We start from the raw sequence: 22,495 nt of genomic DNA, 5'->3' as shown, positions 1-22,495 counted from the left end.
CCAAATCAACCCAAGGGAACAGTGTAAGCTAAAAGGATTGTGAAGTAAAGGGCATCTCTTTCACATGTCAGTAGCAGCTGTTTAATTCCATACACACCTTACGGTTCAGTGACTGAACGATCAACCACAATTTCTGGAATGAGTTTTTAAATGTATTTACCAAAAACCAATGCCATTTTTTAAATCATATACAATATAATTTGTAGCAACATACTTTTTTTAAAACTTTGGTTATGGCCCAAAGTGCCCTACAATCACAGTCCCATTCACTCACACTTACACATATCGACACAATGATGGTGTCAACCAGACCACCAGGAGCAATTAGGGGTTCAGTTATGGTATGTAACTTTCTGGATCCTCCATTCAGAAATGAGGAATGCACAATAATAGATGGGTTTTCTAAACATCCGTCTTTGAACATAGATTTCCCAACCAACCAACAGCTTCCACTATTATTTATTTATTTTACTTGTCTACAGATACAAACACGTGCAGTAAGTTAAGACGACTGCCTACTTTTGGGTTTCCAACTTTTCCACAAATAAACAACACTGACTCATGCAGCCAGCAGAAAGCTGCTAGACCAGGGGTCTGCAACCTTTACTGCCTTTACTGAGCCATTTGGTCCAGATTCTTACTGACCAAAACTCAGAGATAGCTGCACTTAACATACTCTTAACACTTAACATACCTCATACATCAAATTGACCCAGAAACATCATCTCTGTTCCTCACAAATGAACATAACAGGAGGGTTAACAATGTATTTATTTCAATTTATTTCTAATATAAGTCGCTGCGGAGTATAAGTCGCACCCCTTGCCAAACTATGAAAAAAAGTGCGACTTATAGTCCGGAAAATACGGTACTATAATTTTGCTCAGTTATCTGACATGGTAATACTCTAAACATAAATTTCAAATCTTGAATAAAATAAAGGAAATTAACCATAACTAAAACTAACACTAACCTATAATATTTATTCCAATTTTTGGCATTTTTCAAGGCAGAGGGGCCACTTTGGAGGAAGTAAAAGAGCTGCATGTGTTTCTGGAGCCTCAGGTTGCAGACCTCTCTTCCAGACTCTAGAAGAACCAGACTAGACTGCTTGACAATACAACCTATTCAGACTTTGTTTTAAAGACAGTTATTAATATGACCCTTGTTTTTTTAGATTCAATCTAATTCGGTGCATGCTCTGTGCACAAGTCTTTTTAAACAAATATTGAAGTGCAGATGATAGTTTGTTTTATTTTTTAGAAAACATGCAAAAATGTTTTTTCTATTGATGGTTCCTGAGGTGTGGAACATTGTTTTTGCATAAATTATTTTACATTTCCTTGTTTGCATTTCTTTTAAAAGAAATGTAGTCCTTCAAAGGTTCACAGTTCTGGATAATGCATAAAGAAAGAAAGGTACGGTGTCTAACAAAGCCAATGACATTGAGTGAAAATGAACATTGTGGCTTGTCTATGTATAGTATTCAATGTGATTCATGTGAGACAGGGCAGTTGGGGACCCAGACAGAGCACAGGGTCATTTACTAATGCTAATCAGATGGTAACTCTGTCTAGCAGAGCATATCCTAAACACCAGGGGAATAAAAAAATAATCAGAACCAGATAAGGTGAACTGTAGAAACTTCACATGAGGGTGTCACTGAAAGACAAGAAGCAAGTTTAAGATGGAAGAAAATGTATCCGATTTAAAAATTATGAAAAGTGAAAGCAAGACTCCACTGGTTAACCTTGAGTTCAAGTGGATATGTTAATGGGATGCTAACCAAGGTAACCAAGCATAATAAAGATGAAAAGCACCTGGAGGGCAAATGCCTCTCCTGTGAAAATTTGTGGAAAATGAGCCATAAGTAGATTAAAAAAAATCACTATGATGAACCTCAAGTCCATGTTTCAGTGAAACAACTTAAGTTCAGAACAGAACAGAGAAAAACTTTAGCTGTTTCATTTGTGTGTCTATAGAGATTTATCAGAGTTTCACTCCTGAATCTGAAAAAGCAGGAAACCTTTGCAAAGTAACAGATTACACAGACATGCTCTATCCAAGCTTACCTTGAGAACACCCTGAGTGGGGGGTGGGCTTACTCCTCACCAACAGTTCCACCGACAAGTCAGTGGTGAATTTTTAATTAACTATTGCCACTCTGTAGGAACTATGTCCTAAAAAAAGACAAGTTATATGATTTTGGCTAAAAACATCATAATCATAAATGATAGACCAGTGGATTGGACTGGGATTTAATACACAGGCTTAAACAGAAGAATCACTACTAGAAAAAAAAGTGAACAGGGTCCTTTATTTCAGCAGCTTGGTGATGGAGTGCAGAATTCTTCACCAAATGTTACCTGTTTTGTGTTTCATGACAGCAGAGTTATTACCCTGTTGTCTTTATAAAAAAAACCTCTTTCCAACAATTATTTAAGATTAATATTAATTTGGTAGTCTCTTGATATATAGATGGTCAGAACGTGTGAGAAAAAAGTCAAGAAAAACTAGCAGTATTCCACCAAAATGAAAGAAATTGCAGATATTGAGAGGACGAACAGTTGAATAAATGAGTGCAGAAAATGTATTCAGAAAGCATTAAGATTTTGGTTTTGGACAGTATGTCTGTATTGCACTTATTTTTCAAAAGGCAAAGAATGTTTTACAAGCCTTTCAACCCCTATAAATTATTCTGGTATAAAACATTTTCCGTAAGGTAACATGTACAACTGTCCAATGAATCTTTCAAACAGTCACACGTGTTTCAAATGGACTTTACATTGTGGAAAAAGCCAGAACTTGTTCTTAATAATGCAATGTAAAATTGAATAACCCTGGACACGAGCAAAGTCTTAATGGGGATTCAGTGTTTCTGCAGCCAAGGGGCTCTCAGGGCTCAAACAACCAGCCCTGCGAGATCCACTTTTCGTGGAGTGGTTGAAAGGACAGCTGATGAATAATTGATGTGTCTGAACATCCAGAAACAATGGCTAATGTCAGTGTGTGTGCTGCCAGACCTCTTTATCTCAAGTCTTAGAATATTTGACGGATAGAAAAGTGTAAGGTAATGAAGGACAAAAAGTTTAAACTTTCTGTTTCAAAACTATGAAACTATGAATTAATCTAATGTTTATCCTCTGGGATTTACTAAATTGATCAATAAGTCAAAATCTAAAGCAAGCTCAGGATTCCACAAACGAGGACAACAGTGGCCTTGAGGCTGAAGGAACAGCTAGTGGTCAAAGGGGCATTGGCACAACTCCCAGGCATGGCCAGGATGTCGGGCATTGTCTTCCCTGCCATCCATAATAGCTGAAGGACCTTCTAAGCATGCCACCTAACACCCTGTCTCCCAATTGCTTCACCTAGAGCTGCCCCCTGCCCCAGAAAGACTCTATACAGAGTCCAAATTTTGAAAAAGTATCATAAAAACAAGACATCCTTTAACTGCTTCCAGATCGATTAAAAAAAGAGTATTCTTTGTGTCTTTTAACACCAGCTGTCATTAAGATCATTAAAAAGAATGGTCTGGTCATTCTTTAGTTATAGGTTTTGTTTTAAGTACTTATGGGTCCTCTTTCTCTTTTTTCTCAAACAAATTACCGGTATTTCCAACTGTTTGGATTTGGTACTACAGTTCTAGACTGCCTCCCACAAGCTGTGGCCGGTCAGTCTGGCAGCACTCTGCTGTGGATTTTTTGAATTGTATCATAACACAACCACAACCTGAAAAAGCAGAGCAAATAATAGAAACTTAAGCTGTTTTAATCTGAAATGCTTTTGTTGTTATCTGTAAACCTATATATTATTCATGGCCAATTGTAAAATGCAAGAGTTGTGTGTTTGCATGTGTGCGAACTCTATAGTACTTTTTATTTAAAACCATTATTGATCAGGGTAGAGCTGTGTGGATTGTATTACATTTCTAAAGGCAGAACTAGTTATCCTATTAGATCTGCTAATGAGATGTTATTCGTTTTATATGGTAAAATTAGCTTTTTAGGACAGACATCCTCCTGTGCTAACAACAGAGGAAAATATAAGTTTTAGAAAATGGTAACTTCTTTCTGGGAGCCTATAAAGTAACTTACTTGGCTTTGGTTTTTAGCTGAGAAATTTAGGTTGATGTGAATTATTAAAAAAAGCTCTTTGTTGTTGCTACTTTTAATATTATGGGCAGATAGTCTGTTGTTATATACACGTTTATAGCCCTGTAATGAAAAAAAACCCCTAAAAACTCATTCTTGAAATAAGGTAAATTCTACCATGGTATTCATTAGGTTTTGCAGGGAAATTGTACTCCAGTGTGGTCAGATCAGATAGCATGCAATTACCAAAGCAAGTGAACAGATATAATTTAGAACTGGGTAGGAAAAAGGGAAATATACTTCTGTTTCCAGCCCTCCCTAATTAGGACATATACATATATTGTACATAGGTTTTCTTTCTTGTTTTGTTATTCCATAATTTGAATCCATTGTCTCATACTTTCAGGCTCATTCATTCCAGCTTCCCTGTCACTGACTGTCATATTCTTATCATCCAAATTACAGCAAGTCAATCTTTCCCATACACATTTTGTCACATTTTCCAAAACCTGCAACCATAAATTGATAAATAAATATATATTTTATTCTGATTGCTTTGTGAAAAATATGACTGTTATAACTCAAGAGGCAGAAAAGTTAAAGTAACACTTCACTAAATGGAAAATAGCGTGAACAAGAAAGATTTTGAGGATGCCTTCTTAAAATTCCTCTATTAGAATTGGCAGAATGAATTTAGTGGTTTTCTTTCTGAAGTCTGGTTTCCTTGAAAAGAAACATAAATTTGAACATTGAAGTTTGATTGAGTAAAACTTCACCTGCATAAATATAGTTGTGTGACTTTACACTCAAGGAAAGTAGAGGAAATGTGTGTTTTCTCCAAAGTTTGAATTTTGTGCCCATTTAGTTCATTTTCTACGATGAATCAGCAATGTCCCTTGCTCTGTGTCTTTCCCTTGTCAAGTGTATATTTTGAGCTGGTTGATGAATTGTTTCTGGGACTCGCGAGACTCTGGGATTTCCACTACCTATAGTCCATGTTTGAAGACTAGTCAGCTTGATAGATTGCTCTATGTTTTTATATCATGTGACAGCAGCTTTGCAGAAGAACTATTAAACTAGCTCCCTGTGTTGATTTATGCTGCGACAGAAAGGCTGGTTTTACGCTTAAACAGTGCAGGCCTGATCTTTTAGGGCTACCGGAACAGACAGAAAGCAAATGAAATTGTTTTTTGGCCTCTTTAGCCCATCTGTATTTGAACATGTCTCTGATCAGTACATGGAGACACAGTTGTGTTTTTGTTCAAAATTACTCCCAATAGATTGTTAAGAATGAAAACATATTTCAGCATTCAGACCTTTTCCAGTACCCACCTGCATGAAACTCCTTTTTCTAGTTCCAAATTTTGCATCAAGAACAAAGGGAAAAAGAGTTACAGCTCTATGAACGTTAGGTCAGACCTTTTCCTTTGATATCAAAGCGTAGATACAAAAATGTGAAGAAATCAACAATGGAAAGTTGCAGATAAACCAAGATGTCTTTACTACAACAACCTATCTGACTCAAGTCTCACGCCCTGTTATGTCTTTCTCTATTTTCCTGTTTCCTGCCTCTGGCTCCGCCCCCTCCTGTCCTGTCCTGTACCTGCCTTGCCCCTGCTCCGATAGAGAGATTCACACGTGGAGAACTCTGAGCGTGGGGTATTGTATGTTTATTTCTAGACATCAACACATCCACTCGCTCCCCTCACTGTGATTCTCACCTAGGCTTTGATGGCATTTGATGTTTTCCATCTGCATCCCATATGACCAATACCATGCCTAAAAATATGCATAGTTTTAAACTACACTATGCAACACTTAGCAATATTTAGCTAAAAAAGGAAATGCTCCTCATGAGAATAACATTTGGGAGGAAACTTCAAAAAATCTGTTTAGAATGCACTTTAATACACAGCTTCTTGGCAGTTTACCTTTAAGAAAGTGCTGACACTGTGCACTGTGCATCGTAATTGCTGTGGTCACAAATCACAGCATTGAAAAGAGCCACAAAATGTGCTGTCCCAAGCAACACATATACATGGATGGAAGCATGAAAACATGAAACACCAAATATATGAGTCTCTGTGGCACACACTATTATCCTTGGCCTCTTTTAGCACAAAAAACACAAGGAGTTTAAGCTGTGCTCAGCGCCATTACACAGCCAGATCCATGTCACTAAGTGGTTGAAATTTGGGCTTCTCTACTCCTTTGAGATTTCTAATGCAAGCCATTTCCAAAGTCCTCATTTCTGCACTGTCCCCATGCTCACATCATTAGTGTAGTGTTGGATTCCCCTCATGGATGACAAACTATCTTAATGTGTATGATTTATTAGATTATTTGGATGCAGACTGCCCACTTAGCGGCAACATGTTATGTTTAACTTCTTTAAAACGCTCCTTTTATTATCAGATGTTGTTCATAATTTGCTTCATTCTCATAAAAAAACCCACTTGATTTATCTTTTCTGAACTCCTTCATTACTTCTACTTTCCTTTTTTATAGTGAGAGATGCGTTCACTAATTTTTCCATGATTTGCTTTGATCTATTGTCACAATAATTCTGTGATTTGCACAAATGTCTCTTTTCCTGTTATAAACTGAAAATACTCATTCAGGAAGAGACCGAGAAGATAAAGTGTATCCCATTAAGTTTGACTGTTTGGTGAGACCAGGCTCACATAATTGAATTTCAGATCAGAGCAAACAATGATATAGGAATTTCCCAAAGCAAGATTTCATCCGGCGTGCCGCCTCCAGTATTAGAGAAAGGTTAATAATTTGTGAAACTTTTTAGTTTAAAATGATGTGTTTGGCTTCAGCAAATAAAGCATATGTGGGTGATTAAGGGGGAGATATGTGGCAATATCTTACCGAACGAAATCTGAGACTTCACAAATATCTCCACCTACACTGTTCTGGGCTCAGAGACAATCCTGTCATGCAGCTTTTGCTTTGGATTTGTTTCAGCTCAAATCCCAGTTTACCTTTTCTTAACATGCATGTCTGTACTGCAGCCCAGAATTACATTGAATTAATTTTATTTTGTAATGTTACAGAGAAAAATATGCACATGTCGAAATGTCACTATCGAAGTGAGAAAGTCACTGGCTTGTATCAAAGGTGGCAATTGAGTGCAGGAACTCAAATAACATCCTTAGGTTCCATCTTCAGTTCCATGTAGATTGCCCACTGCCGACTTAAGGAACAGGAAAGATTCTTATCTTTCCTTCCCCTCTAATTCTGTTGTCTGAAAAATGGTCTATTAAATGGTATATATAAATATATATACAAGAAGAATTTCTTACCCAATTAGGAGAATCATAAAAAACGAAAAACCTCTCTGTACATAAAGGTTGTTCTGGCTGATTTTCAATTGAAGTTTTTATTTTTGGTGATTTTTTTTGGCTCTCACTTTATCTAAAAATAATAAAAATGTACATTTGTCAGTGGGACCACACAACACATCTGCTTTGCTTTGTGTCTGGTTGATTTTGCATTTGGCTTAGTATTTCATGGAACTGGGGTGACATTAAGTGACACCAGAGTGTACCTTGGACAGGTGACTTGTCACAGAGACAGACAACTACACACTTGAGTCTCATTTACATTAAGTGGTTAAGTGGTTGTTTCCTTTTTCTCTGGACCTACGACCAACGGGGTCCCAAAAATGGTACAGTTCTGTATGGTTCAATGGGTTCATCTTATATTGGAAACACTAAAAATACCGTACTGTAACGCTCAGTGGAAACACGGCTCTAGTGAGCTACTTTAGTGTTACCAGTTGGCCTACAAAACAATGTTTGTGACCTTTAGGACTCAGTTCTTAGAGAAGACCCACACATGCATGGAAATAAACTATGAACTCCACACAAGATTTAAACAATGGACTTTTAATAAATGTAAAAAATATCTTAGCATATTTAAAAGAAATTATTTTTTAGCCTTTTTTTTGTTTTACACAAAGTTCTTTAAGATTTGTGACTTGTGAGATTTCAAAATTAGTTCAAGCCCTTACTCACCCAATCCTGTTCCTACATGTTCCCCATGTGATGGTGTCTAGGCTTATGCGTAATGTTTTTTTCTTTTCTTTAATTCTTTCTAAAACTTGGGTAACGTTTTACCTGGCTCTGAAAGCTAAAAATAAATTGTCTTAAATCTGTTTGAAATAATTGTACTCAGTCTATTTTCTGGGAGTTAGAAAGTGCACCAAATGAGTCACAGTTGTGTGGCCTGTGGAACTGCAATAGACTGATTGGAGACAGAATCCGAAGTTTCAGGTGTGCTAATAAAGACAAACTGATGCCCACTTGTGAAGGCAAATACTTGCAAGTATTATGCATTTCAGTCAAGTTGTATGTTTTAAAAACATTTATCCGTTATTTTTTCTCCAGTTGAGTGTCTTCAAATAAACACGAGTAATACAGTGTGGCTTTGCTTCTCTAATACAGATCTATGAAGACTCTCATTCATCCAGGTTGGTTCCATTGTAGTAGGTTTAGGGGATGTCATCTGGACTTGGTTTTAAAGTTGGAAGACGTTTATTATTTATTTATTCTTCCATCCATCTACGGCAGTGTTTTGAAACCTAAACAAACCAAACCAGTTCCACCTGAGTCGTTAACCGCTGAAAGAGACGACCATTTTGGAGAGGGAGTCACTGACTCCCCAACCCCCAGCTGAGGACAAAGGACTATTAACGACCCGAAACCACATAGGCTAAGTGGACAACACCTCCAGTTTCAGGTCTGACTCCTCCCCCAATGAGTGCATATATACCAGCTCTTAGACCAGCTATTTCAGAATTGACAAAGCCTCTTGGATAAGAGGCGAAACGTCTTCCAACTTTAAAACCAAGTCCAGATGACATCCCCTAAACCTACTACAATCTCTAATACAGAGGTTTTACATGACTTCATAGTTCAGTGGGGCTCTGTGGGTTTGACTGCAAATCCAACTATATTATGTCACTTTTAGTATTTTTTATCTTTTTTTGTTTAACCATAAAATTATGCTACCATAATACTCACAATAGATTTGCTGCCGTTCTGACAATTCTCCGTTAGCAATCTTTAATATCGTCAGAAGAGCAATGATCTTCTGGGGTGACATTTCAGCTAAAGTAATGAACACTTGTCTATTTCAGTAATGACAGTCACAAAGAGAAGGGGACTGTTACTCACAGACTAACATTTTCAGACATCTGCAGGCTTTATCTCACCATTTACGAGGTGCATAGACCAAACATTAAAAAAGCACTTTATGTTCCTGCTGTACTCCGTTTGTTATGGCATAACTGAGCTCCAATGATGGGCCAAGACATATTTATGGAAACATTTTGAATTTAATATTGAAAAAAATTAATCAGGAAATAAAGCAAGTATTATTTTAGATATACAGACACACACATGGACTCGCACACAACCAGGTGAAGCGTTTTTATTTCCACGCTGTTTTAATATTTATGACCATTTTAAAAAGCCACAGCTTTTACAGCAGGACTATCAATGCTCTGCACTTTATTAATAGCATAAGGACAATGTCAGCAAACCCCTAGAGAGGGTTATGGGTATGGCTGTGCGTGTGCAAAAGCTGCATGTTGGTAACACAATAAAAATTTGGTGTTGACTTGGTTGTATCGGTGCAGGTTCACGCCTATGAGATCTATGCGCCATGTTCATGAACAACTGGAATGAAACACTTGTCTTATATATGTCATATATATATATATATATATATATATATATATATATATAGCAGTATATATCTGCAGTATATATCTATATAGCAGTTTCCGCCTTCACAGGTAGATACAATCTGTGGTCGAAGTTGTGTCGCTCCTTCTGTAATTGGGAAAACAAATATTGATCCCTCTCAACTGTGCTTGACTTCCCCCAGTCTGAGATGAAGTGTGAGCTTGTGTGTGGCTCTGGGTGTGTGCACACACTTGTGTGTGTTGTGTGTCCTCGAATATGATGAGATCCCTATCTCTGGCCTCTCACCAGATGAAAGGTGCATGCCAGAGGGAAAAGTTGCCAACAAGTGATTAAAGCGATAAAGCAGGGAGCCCTGTATCAAACTCACTCACAGACACACACACTGATAGGTAAAGGGCAGTAAGAATGCAAACATAACTAAAGCATAATCCAACATTTCATGACTTATTTGTAAATGTTTTTGCTATTAAAGCAAAGATCCTACTCTGACATTATCCCTTTTTTGACAAGTAATTCTCATCAAACTTTATCTTCTTGACCATATTTTCCTCCTCATCTTCATCTTCTCTTTCTTCTTTCACTCTTTATCCCATATCTTTCTCCAAAACAACCTCTTGGGGGTCACAGTGGTGCCTTAGGCCAATATTTATCTTCAATTTTTTTGCCCCACAGATCTGCCTTCAAAATGTATTCACTTTGAACCAATCGAAAATTGAGGTTTTTGATCTTTAAAAAAACTGGAAAAAGTTGAACTGGTTTTAAATTCAATACTTAAAAGAATAGACTTTACGTGTTTCAGTCAAGTACAATGCAAAACCAAAGCTGCTTCACAGCAGTATCACAACTTCAGACGATACTATCAATCATAAAAAAAAAAACTTGCTCTTTCCTACATACTGTTTATTAAATCATTTGCCTGAAGCATTAAACTATGAATGTATTTATTTCTGTGTTTTAACCTCTCTAAGTTCACATGGAAAAATCTCCTGAGAAAAAAAATGCAGTGATATGGGAGAGTGAAGTCATAATTTCACGAGACATAAACTTGCTTACTACCTCTAATATTTTACGCTGAGTGCTGACCACTTCACACCTAATGCACATTGGACTCTTAAGTAAATATTTTGCATATCCCAGCAGAAGATGAAGGATGGATGAATGGATGGATCGGATATCTCAGCTTTTGTTCTCTCATCCTTTAAATTTGCTAACTACTTAATAAATAAATGACTAAAACAAATAAAAGTAAGTTGATTGCAGGTAAAAAAAAAAAAAAAATGAAAAGATGAAAAAATACAAAAAAAAAAAAAAAAAAATATTTAAACCTGGCTTTAAATGTTACAAAATATTTAGATTAGAAAAATTGCACAAGAGGACACAAAGGCAAGTTAACCTTAGAAAAAGGTGGACCTTTAAATTGTAACAGATGAATTTGACTTGACATGTGCAAATAAGTCAAAAGTGTTTTTACTACATCCATGAACTAATCCAATGTGTTTGTCCTTTTCTGGGTTTTGCTCTGTTGTCATCCTCGGCCTCACCTCACCATGCTTCAGAAGACATGCTTATTCCTACTCTTATTACCTGTAAGTAGAGATTTCCCATCAGGAGCAACACATGACTCAGCTCATCACTTCTTCTTTATAGATTTCACTTCTGTTTGTTCTGTTTATTATATTTAACATTGAACAATCTGTGAAAAAAGCAAAAATAAAATGGAATATTGAGATTAGATTTGCTTGCAGGGAAACTACAGACAAAAGAAAAATAAGCAAAGTGGATTAATGTTGCTTTATTTTTAAGCAGTTAACCTAAAAAAAAAAAAAAAAAGTTTCAATCCTGTTTTGCTTTATTTACCCCAACTAATACTAAAGGGGAAAAGTATTAACGACAATGTAAGACACTAAAAACCTAAACTGTAATGCTCCAGTCCCTTCAAACATGATTTGACTGGTCTCTCAAAAGCACGGGCTAAAAGTAGTGGTGCTTTGATTGGAGATCATTGTAATCAGTAAGAGCTTAAAGCACCATGGCGCCATCCTGAACCAGCGGCAGGTGGTGGAAGTAATCCACATGACTGGTGTGTCATGTGTCAATGTACTCATGATTATCCTAACAAGCAAGAAGCATGACCTGTTTTTTCATTACAAGGTGAAATTCACAAGAAATTCTAATTTTATAAAAAAAGGACAGAGCTGCTGTATGACACCATAAATTAAATTTTATTAATAGACAAGGTCAAAGCACAAAGACTCTACACACCGTGGTGATTGTGCTGCTCCACATCCACCCATGGGCTGTCGTCAGTGGGACAAAGGCCAAAAGGACAGTAATGAGACGGACACAAAACTAAAACACTGAAACAACTGTTATGAGACAAAAAATGCATGTTAGTGACATAATAAAATATACATTTATGAATGAGAGAGACTGAAAAATACAAGAAACTCAATTCAAAGATTCACAAAGAAACTGAAAGGTTTTGTGCTCTGCCACTCCAAAGTCAAAAAAAGTATGCATTTGATTAAAAATGATAAACTCATCATTAACTTCCAACGAGATGTACATCAAGAAAACATTTAGTGTTTAATAGACAATATAAAAGTTTCCCTCTCTCTGACTGTTTACAAGTCTATGATCAAGAAGAATGTGAGAAGAAAAACAGTGTTCCCCTTCTTTATCACAGGGGTTATGTTCTAAAAATAACCAGCGAAAAGTGAAATCCACAAATAAGAATTACACGTCTTTCAAGGCAGTAAAACCCCTCACTACACACTTTTTACACTTTTCTCAGGCAGACATGAACATTTTCACAATTTTCTCGCTTGTTTAACTTCATCAAATGTCAAAAATACATAGAAAAATAATTCCAGATCTGCTCATGATCAGATTTATGTAGATTTGGAAACGTGGCATAGAGGGGATTGATTGTCCTTGGCAAGGTCTATAAGATGCAGAACACAGTGCGCTGTCAACGAAAATAAATAAATAAATAAAAGCGTGTTTGAAAGATGCAGAGTGAAATAAATGTTTACCAAAGGGAACCTGTCCATCTATGAAAATCATTTAATGAGGATAAAAAGGCAAGAAATAAGACTTGAAAGAATTACCTGTAAAGAACAGGAATGAAGGCAGGGAAGAACAGTTCTGTAATTCTGGAGTTGCATCAACAAATTTTTAGGAAAATGTCAGGAAATAAAATGAAGTGAAATGAAATGAAAATGTTGTTACTAAACAAACCATTTCTCAACAAAACCTCAAAGGTCAGAGAAAACAAAAACACTATCCAGCTCTGTTCAGAGTGTAGACACATTTACATTATACACAGAATGAGCTAAACAACGTGACAGATTTGTGCTGTGCAGGAGTAATTGAGTTGGCAGTCATTTCAGACCTTTACTTTCAAGCACAGAAAATATCTTCATTTACATTCCTGTTCCTTCAAAGTAATGTAAAGGAAACAATATAGATCACCACCTTTTGACCTTTACTAGCTGATTGATAGGTAGGCTTATGTCTTTAACAGGTGCAACTTTACCTGCACTTTTGTTTCCTTTCAAAATAATTTTATGACTTTTATTCACAATTAGTTTTAAGTTAAATGGCTAGAAATATGCTCAGCCTAAAAGTGGCAAAAACTGGGAGAGGATAAACTTTATGTGAACTGATCAGAAAGACCATGACAAATGTAAAGGAGGTGGAGCAATACATGATTAGGTTTATTGTGAAAGATCATTCAATTTCTAAACCCATTTTTGTCCCTTTTGGGGTCACTAGGCTGCTGGAGCCTAACCCAGCCACTCGTGGGTGAAGGAAGGGAACACCCTGGACATGTCGCCATAATACACCCAAGCACAATAACATTCACACCTAGGGGGACAATTTAGAGTTACAGATTAACGGTGGGAGGAAGCCAGAGTCCCAGGAGAAAAGCACTGGGAGTAAAGCACTGGGAGTAAACGACTTGTTTTGTTTTAGAGCACATTGAGCAGTCAGTCCTAAGTAGAATGGCTTAAAAAATGAAGCACCAGGTCTCTGATCAAGCTTGAAAGCACTTTTACAGAATTAAAAACTGCAGCTCATTGTTTTACAACAGACTCGAAACAGGAAGTGGGCATTATTTCCTGTGTAGATTGTTTGGAAGGCTGAAACTAAATCTACTACTGCAAACAATAAAAAACTATAGTTCATTCTATTAGTATAAATGCATGTATTTATGTAAGACAAGGCCATCCTTGATGCTTGAATACATAAGTACTAGTCATCGATCAGCAGTTCTTTGAAACAAATCTAAAGTGAACTGTGTGGCTCACTAGGAATAGCAATAGATGGTCGCGCTTTGGGGGATGGGACCCCTGGACTGAGGGGACCTGGGCCCTATGCTGGGGGGGCCGGGGGACGGCTGTTTGACCACCGGGGGTAGACTGTCCCCGACTTACCCTCTTCCTCATATTATTTCTTATTAGGGTGATGGGGGGTACAGCCTTCGATGCACCTTGGGGGGAGGAGTTACTTGGCAGTGGTCCCCCCTCCCATTGTTACCGTATGGAATGCCACCCCCCCTCTCGGTTTTATTTGCACCTTAGAAATGCAGGGCCCTTGGTAGGGGGGTTGCTTGGACGTCACTGCCAGCAAGCTGCAGATGTCCTTTTAGCGCCCTACCCGCCAATTTTGACTGCACCATGGACATGTAGGGCCCCTTGGAGGGTGATTGGAATTCAGGAGACGTCCCCTCAGTACCCTACCTACCAATTTTAACTGCACCCCCTTAGTACACACACCCTTTAACCCTCAAAATATACACTCCAATACAAACAAAGATACATGCACACACACACCCTCACACACATGCAATTTTCAAGGAAGGTGGGACCTCGGACCATCTGTCCCCTACTCCATCACTGGTAGGGGGTACTGGACCCTTGGCAACGGCAACCCGGGTGCTAGCTTCCTGGGCCCGGCAGCTCTCTATCCACCCAGGGAGAGGGATCCCTGAGCTTTCTGGCAAGACCAAGAGCCGGGGATCACATCTCACCTGAGCCTGGGGGGTGTCAGAGTCCCTGTGGTGTGGGTTGTGGTCCTTGCCCCTGAGCGCTGGGCCTCGTCAAATTTCCAACTGTGGGCGAGCCTGGTCAGACCATGTTTACAACACTTCTTGTGGACCCCTTCTTCCCCTGGGTGTCCTCCTCCTGGGCGGGGGTGACCGGCCCCTGCCTTGTTCCTTCCTGGACCAACCGTGGGCCGGGTGGGTGGCTGCCTGGAGCGGGGGACGGGTCTCCCTTGGGGGGTCCCAGCTCATACATTGGGGTTGGGGCGGAGGGATGCCCAGAACTCCTGGGTGGTGATGAGGTTCTCGTCTGGGGCTGTGGGTGCTCTTCTGGGGCGGGGCCCCGCTTTGGGCTCTCCCTGGCGCGGCGGGAGGGCTGCTTTTCTGGTTGGGCTAGAGCTGCACTCTCTGTCCCCCCATGCCTCCCTGGCTCTGGGGGCCCCCGTGGTGGTCCTGCTGGCCTTGGCCTGAGTGGCGGATGTGATCACCCCGGGGAGCGTTTGTTCTCTGCCTGCTGCCGTGAGGGTATTGGGGGGCTTCTGGCTGCCTCTGTTTCTGCGGCGGGGGTCTTGGTGTGGGGATGGCTGGACACTCTCCCTCCTTCTTTTTAAACTCCATCATCCATTTTAGAAGAACATAAACAATCACTCGAGCACCTTTGCACAAATATTTTGCCTGATTGAATGAAATATTTCACACTAGTTGGTTTGAAAGCATAAGTATGCGTGTGGGAACATTATTTGTGTTGTGTACATGTTGACCTTATAGACTTGTATTACATCTGAACCTCACTGTAATGATTATAACCATCCAGAAACTTGTTGTCTTATAGTGCTTCATGGTTTTACCCCCACCCCCCTCTTCTTATAATCACCCTCCTACCCCCCCTCTAACATCCCTCTCTCTTCTTCCCTCCTTTCCTTTTCCGTCCGGTGTGGGTACCGGATGTTCTCGGGTTGCCGGATGTTCTCGGGGTCCTTCGGGGTCCTTCGACCAATGATGACGTCACACTATTTGATTGGCTGTAAGTTGCCACGACCAATGAGTTAACGTCGCTAAGTTTTTTTAAAAACTTTATTGACAATTGCGGTATCATACATTAACAATGACATTAACGTTAACAACGAACAATAACGATGTAATCAATATTGCCTCGAAGATCAGTCACCATTGCCAAATATAACATATTGACATAGAAAATAAAGAATAGAGGGGGAAAAAAGAAACAATCAACATTACACACAAATAAATAAAAACATAAGTAAAATAAAATAAAGGAACATAGAAAAAAATCTAAGCAGTCTAATACTAGTTAAGTTAGGGGTACTCGTGAAGTTTGTATTTCTGAACAAAACTAAGCAATTTCAAGCCATTCTTCTTTTTCATATAATGAAGTGATTGAAAGCAAAAACAGAGCTCTTTATTAAATGTTATAAAAGTGGTTTGGTCTTCAAAACTTGACCTCACCAAGATGGCGGTGCTCTCCTCCCATGAGGAACCACGTGATGTCTCCTCTAGTGATATAACTCATTGGAAGGACCCTGAAGGACCCCGAGAACATCCGGCAACCCGAGAACATCCGGTACCTACACCGGTCCAACACAAAAGATCTTCAAATGCGATTAAAATGAATAAAGTTTGGCCTCGATTACAAAAGGGGTTTATTCAGACATACCTCTGGTTTGTCAGAAGATTCATAACCCCTGTTGTTAAAGTAAAATATGTCCAACACAAGAGGCCTTCAGCTCTCATCTGTTGCCCAGCTGGACAGGACAAGTTAAAAAAAAAAAAGGAATGCCAAAAGAAGTCAAGCTACTAAAAACCACAAAAGGTTACCTAAAAACAAATGAATTAAATGTAACTTGGTGGCTGCAACTGGTTACAGTCCATTTCAGTGAGTTTGCTAATAAATGTATGACAGCACTTCATATTAAACCTTTGTTGTTTCTTAATCAAATTATTTTCATCTTTATTAAATTGACCTCTCATCCATCAATTTCAGATAAAAAAATTCACTTTTTTCAAACCTACTTTTATAAATTTAATTTCAGTTTAATGACCTTGTCTATCATCCTTTCAGTTTGTGACTTTCACCATAATGCCTAAAAAAATAGAAATCTCCACACTGTGACCATGTGAATATTATGCTGCATTGTCTAGTAACCTAACTGGATCGATAGTGTGGTGAAGGATTTAAGTTAAACTTCATCTGCATTGTTTGCACGACCGTTTCCTAAAGAGTCTCACCCTAACAGGTCAATGCAATTTACTGTTATCTTCTCCACCAAGTGGCCATTTCCTGCTTATTAGCTACTTCTAATGAAGAGCTATTATAGCTGTCTTCATACATGCACAAGCACGTACAGGAGCACACTCCTTACTACACACCCATGCACACCTTAACACAAATGAATAGACTTGTGCAAGTTTGTGCACTCTGTTGCCCTGAGCCCATCAAAAAATCCCTGCAGAGAATTTCTAAAAATCCCTGCTCCTCTTGCTGTCTTCAAAGCAACAAAAAAATTTCCTTCAAATCAGGTCTGAGTCCTCACTGAGCGGAAATATCCCCAAATGTCAAAACTATCTCTTAAAACAGCCCCCCTCAGGCATTGTGACCCCAGAAGAAATTACTTTACAGCCAGAAATTGAGACGGTTAGAATGACAGAAGTCATCAATTTGGTTTTGCTACTTTCCTTACTCAATAAAATAGTTTCTGCAGAAAGAATAATTACATTCTGGCATGGTGAAACCTCTACAGGCATGATTGTATGTAGACAGAGACCCCAACACTAACCTGTGAGAAGCAAATGTTGCTTTAGTCAGATGCTGCTGGTTTGTCACAGCAGGTAGTGTGTTGGATGTGCACTAGCTGTCCTCGGGGGGTTTCCGCAGGATTGGATGGTGAAAGCAAACACTCAAAGATCTTTTTTTAGACTATTGGGAAGTCCAGATGAGTACATTGGAAATGTGGTAGAGGACACTCTACCACAAAGGCAAACCTCATGTGTTCACAGTCAGTATGCAGAAATTCCAAAAAATGACCATATTCAGATGTAGAGACAATGAGATAAAAGATTTCTTCAAAGACTTTCATTTTTATGTTAAGTTTGGTTTTGATGTAGGTCCCCAGAAAGTCTGTGCCTTGCATCAGTGGAATATCCTTCTCATTTTAATTTTTTCCAAAAAAGCATTCTCTCCTTCAAATCTCCCACATTTTATTCAGTTTCATTTTTTTAATAATATTTCCAAATTCTAAGGTCTAATTATTTCCCCTTTTTGTTATAAACCAAAACAGAACACAAGAAAAGCACGAAAACTCGACAATTATTTTGTCAAGTTTTTAGTTTAAATATCTTTTTTCACTTGATATGAGACAAAACTGACACACTACTGTAGAAACTTTTCATTTTGATGCAACGACTTGTTGAAAGTAAATCTTGAATATCTTGTTGAGTCACGTGATCTTGGCAGCATATTGTTTTAGGCAATATCGATAAGTATGAATGAGGAGTGAATGAATAATGGACATAATGTAAGCGCTTTGGGTGTCTTGAAAAGCGCAGATAAATCCAATCCATTATTATTATTATTATTATCTCTCGTGAAAATATTTTTTGATTCATAATTTATATAATATATAAATTATATTATAATTCTAACAAATCTTTCTTAAAATGTGTTAGTCTAGTCTAGTTTTATTTGGACTAGGATCAAGGAAAGTTGGACTGTAGCGTTTGATATGGGATATTTTTTAGAGAAAAAGTACATGAATGTATGTACTTAAAAGTACCTAATTTAAAGATATAAATACGACCACTCAATACAAAAACATACTAAAGATCATGAAAATTAAATGAGCAAAACAAATAATCAAAAAAACATTACATTTTAGGAAAAAAAAAATGACTTTCAATCAAAGGTAATTTGGCATCAAGCGATATTGGACATGCTCTGTACTAATCATAAATGTTTATAAATATGCGAACACTGAAAGCGTATTTAAAAATACTATCCAAAATCAAACTTCATCATCCAATAAACAACGTCCCCGTTTTTTAACATTTGATTTTTATTTCTAGAAGTTACTTTTGAGTTTTTTTATTTCTAAAATGTTTTGTTTTCTTTCTGAAATTTATATTTAGCTTTTTTTAACCGTTTTTTGTGATCATTATGTCTTTTGTGTTGATTTGGTGTGATTTCCAATGGTCAGAGCAATGTCTCTAAATATGAGTGTTTTGTGTTAAAGCGTCAGTATGACAGGGTTCTTTTTAACAGTGAATGAATAAATAACTCTAAAAAAACATGACCAAGCCAGCAGACTCCAAATTTCAAACAATGGGATTTCATTGATCCCAATACAATAATCAAAGAAGTAATTCAACTGATTCTGGGAAAGCCTGCTGCCACCACTGCAACCAGTACTGCTCTCCCCCAACTGGGAAAAGTTCCCCCATTATAAAGGCATAGCCTCTTCCACAGGCCAATTACCCAAACACTTCCTTAAAACAAAGTCCTGCCTTAGATCCTGGAGTATTCCTAAACATAACCCCTAAAATGTACAAATATTTAACAAAAAAAGATAGTAACAATTGAAATGCAGAAATTGGTTTGAAACAAAATCAATTAGACAGAAAGGGAAACAAGCAAAAAAAAAAAAACTATTCTGACATGTGAAGTTACTTCCTGTTTCCTGTGTATATGTGTGCTGATTTATACAATGCTCTGGTTTGGCTGTTTTTGGAGGGAAACTTAGATAGTGAGTAAGATTCTGTTTAAAACCAAGTGTGCACCCTTCGAATTAAACAAAATCTGAAATGTGAATGATTTGTTTGCCTGGGTGTGTGCATGTGTCCGGTGAAACTATAAACTGCTAACGTGCTGGGAGAAAAGAGACAAAACAAACAATTGAGGCTGGTGTTCAGGCGCTTTCCTGAAACCTGTCTTCAAGACTGTCTACGTCGTCACAGTCGGGACATCGCAATTAATTTTGAGAATTCTTACCAAGACAAATTCGATAGTTCCAATGGCAGATTTTTTCACTTATAACAATGAAAAACATCTTGCATTCTATATTTTTTTAATTTGTTTTGAGAAAGGTAATTTAAGTTTGATTGATTAGTGATTAAAAAAGGAAATTTGAGAAAAAAAAGGGTCATGATTCAGCAAACAATGATGACTGACACCAGTAGAAATAGTTTAAGTAGCATATTTGAAGTTAGTCCTGAAGGATGCTTACTGTAAGATTGGGGTGTGGTGTGAATATGTTTGTGCATGTCTCTTTCTGTCTCTCAGGCTTCCTCACCTCCTCATCTCTCTCTATATGCCTTAATCTCTCCCTCTGTTGTTAAGTTTGCTCCTAAATCCTGTGATACACAGATGAAAGTTTGTTTGGGCTTCGCCCGCAGCCTCCTCTAGAGCTACCACTGTCATCTGGAGGTGACTGACTGCCTGTCTGACTGCAGCACTGCCCAGGGATGACCTCAGGATATTTGAGATATCTAGCTGCCAAATGAGTGGCTGAAGCCAGTCCTGGCATAATCCAGGAGTTCTGCCAAACCCTCGACATATGAACTAAATGTCATTTCCCCTGTTAGATTTGATGCCTGCAGGTTGCCCTGTGGGTTTGCCAAGAATAGGCCATAATAAATGCAGTTCCCTCTGCAAACATTGACGTATCCAAAGGAGAAATACTAGTCGTCCATGTCTGTAACCCTTCCGTTACCAAGAAAGTTCCAGTCCAAAACAAAGATTTTATGTTGTATTTTATTCAATGTTGGACACTTTTGGTATTTCTGGTCAAAATGAGAACCATTTGAAATGATTTGAGGAAACCGTTAATGTTAAAGTGTAACTTGTGTACATGCTGTCAGATGGAACCACATACCATGAGTTCCCTGAAAACTACTACTGAAATATTTGTCTAAAATTTGTTGAGGAATTCTTGCAGTCTCAACATTTTTGAAATAGTTTTTAATTTTTCTGTATTGATAACTGAGTTGGACATAAAAACTTTGAATTAGAAAACAGAACAGGCACATGGAACCTTTAAAATCCATTTACATCATTTTTTTTTTTTTTTATTTAAATAGAAGTTACGTTTTTCTTACAGGTAGCACATAAGTATAACTGAGCATTACTGCCATTATGAAAAGAAAAAACTAAACATATTTACGAGAATAATGTTGTAAAAAGTTCATAATTTTACAAGAATAAAGTCCAAAAATTATTAGAAAAAAGTCACAATATTATGTTTAAAAAAATTGTAGAATTATGAGTAAAATAATCTATATTTTATGATAATAAAGTTGTAATTTCCAAGTCATAAGTTAAGAAGTTACATGGATAAGTAATAAACCTCTAAAGCAAAAGGCACTAACTACAACAGCAAAAAAACAACCAATGTCGTGTTTCATTAAGAGGGACGTAGAGCAGATTGTAAGCATTTACTTTAACATTCGTTTCACAAATTAGCAAATACCAAGTCTGTTAGTGAGTGAACATTGTTTTGTTATTAGTATAAAGACATTGAAAAGAATTTGCAGGCTACTGGACCTCTTCAGAAAAAGATTCTTGTATTAAATTAAATTAGAACAATCAATTAAAAATTAATCAATAAATAAAACAAATTCAACTGCATATGCATTATGGCACATAGATACCGTTGATAAAGGCTGAATCTGAATTGCTTTCCTACCTCTTTGGCTTCTCCCGATCCCTAAATTTTTCCTCCAAGCGGAAAGACATGGACATAATTGTATCTTCGGATATGGACGTTACTACCGCTTGATTAGGTCATCAATAATCACTGGTGAGCTATGTTAGCGCATAGCTGCCAACACTTGGAAAATACATAACATTGGTTTTATAACTTTAAGAAGTCATGCAAAAACAAAACTCGATTCTTGCATTTAAATGTAAACTTCTGTGCTTCAGATCACACCCACATGAAGAAATGCATTTTACCTCCACGCCACATAGATGACGCAACACAGCGGCAGCCAGCCCTAAGTCACTATGGCTCCTCCTTAAAAAATGTTTTTTTTCCGGACACCACTACAGCTTCAAATGCCCCAACAAAGCAATTTATATTCGGCCATACTAAAACCTTATGGCATCACCATAGGGCTGCATTGATAGATTTATTCTGCACATAATGTGGATGGAGACTTAATGGAGACGTAATCAAGTTTCTATGTCTGCGTTCATTCACATCCCGGTCGGGTCTCCGTCCTGTCGCAAAAGCCGCTTTCCGCCACTACTTCTGTGTCTCTGTGACCCACATTTGTTCAAGAGGGGAAAAATAAAAACAAGAATGATCTATCCATTAATGTCTCGATGAAAATAAGAAAAATGTCATAATATTTAGGATGCCCAAGCTTGCCACTTCCCCATACCGCAGCGATTCTCTGGACATAGCTCGCTCGAGCTATGAGCTATGTGCTACGAGCTCTGGCCCGGCCAGTCAGCTGCCCGAATGCCGGCATGACAAGCAAAAGAGCTCTGCAGCGTAGCGAGGAGCTAGGAGCTATGTCCTGTAGGCAAAGCATCAAGCTTGGGCATCCTAAATCTTATATTTTTCTTATTTTCATCGAGACAATAATAAATCGATCATTCTTGTTTTTATTTTTCACCT

The 22,495-nt window shown here is 37.9% G+C and overlaps 1 protein-coding gene across 17 annotated transcripts in view; it reads left to right on the top strand.

Moving 5' to 3' along the window:
• The window catches only part of ptprt (protein tyrosine phosphatase receptor type T), a 311,398-nt gene that overhangs the window by 185,693 nt on the left and 103,210 nt on the right, over window positions 1-22,495 (top strand). For 7 of the 17 annotated variants that reach the window (XM_078948030.1, XM_020703322.3, XM_078948027.1 and 4 more), the window contains one exon: window positions 5,721-5,753. The exons of 3 other annotated variants lie outside the window; for them this stretch is intronic. In XM_078948030.1, coding sequence (XP_078804156.1) covers window positions 5,721-5,753 — 33 coding nt within the window. Of the gene's footprint in view, window positions 1-5,720; window positions 5,754-11,370; window positions 11,401-22,495 lie in introns of all 17 variants that reach the window. 7 more of the 17 variants (XM_020703325.3, XM_020703323.3, XM_078948025.1 and 4 more) reach the window with 2 other exon arrangements.

Source organism: Oryzias latipes, chromosome 5 (genome assembly GCF_053564925.1).
Source record: "Oryzias latipes strain Hd-rR chromosome 5, Olatipes_Hd-rR_3.1".
Lineage (NCBI taxonomy): Eukaryota > Metazoa > Chordata > Actinopteri > Beloniformes > Adrianichthyidae > Oryzias > Oryzias latipes.
This window is presented reverse-complemented; position numbering and strand designations above follow the sequence as displayed.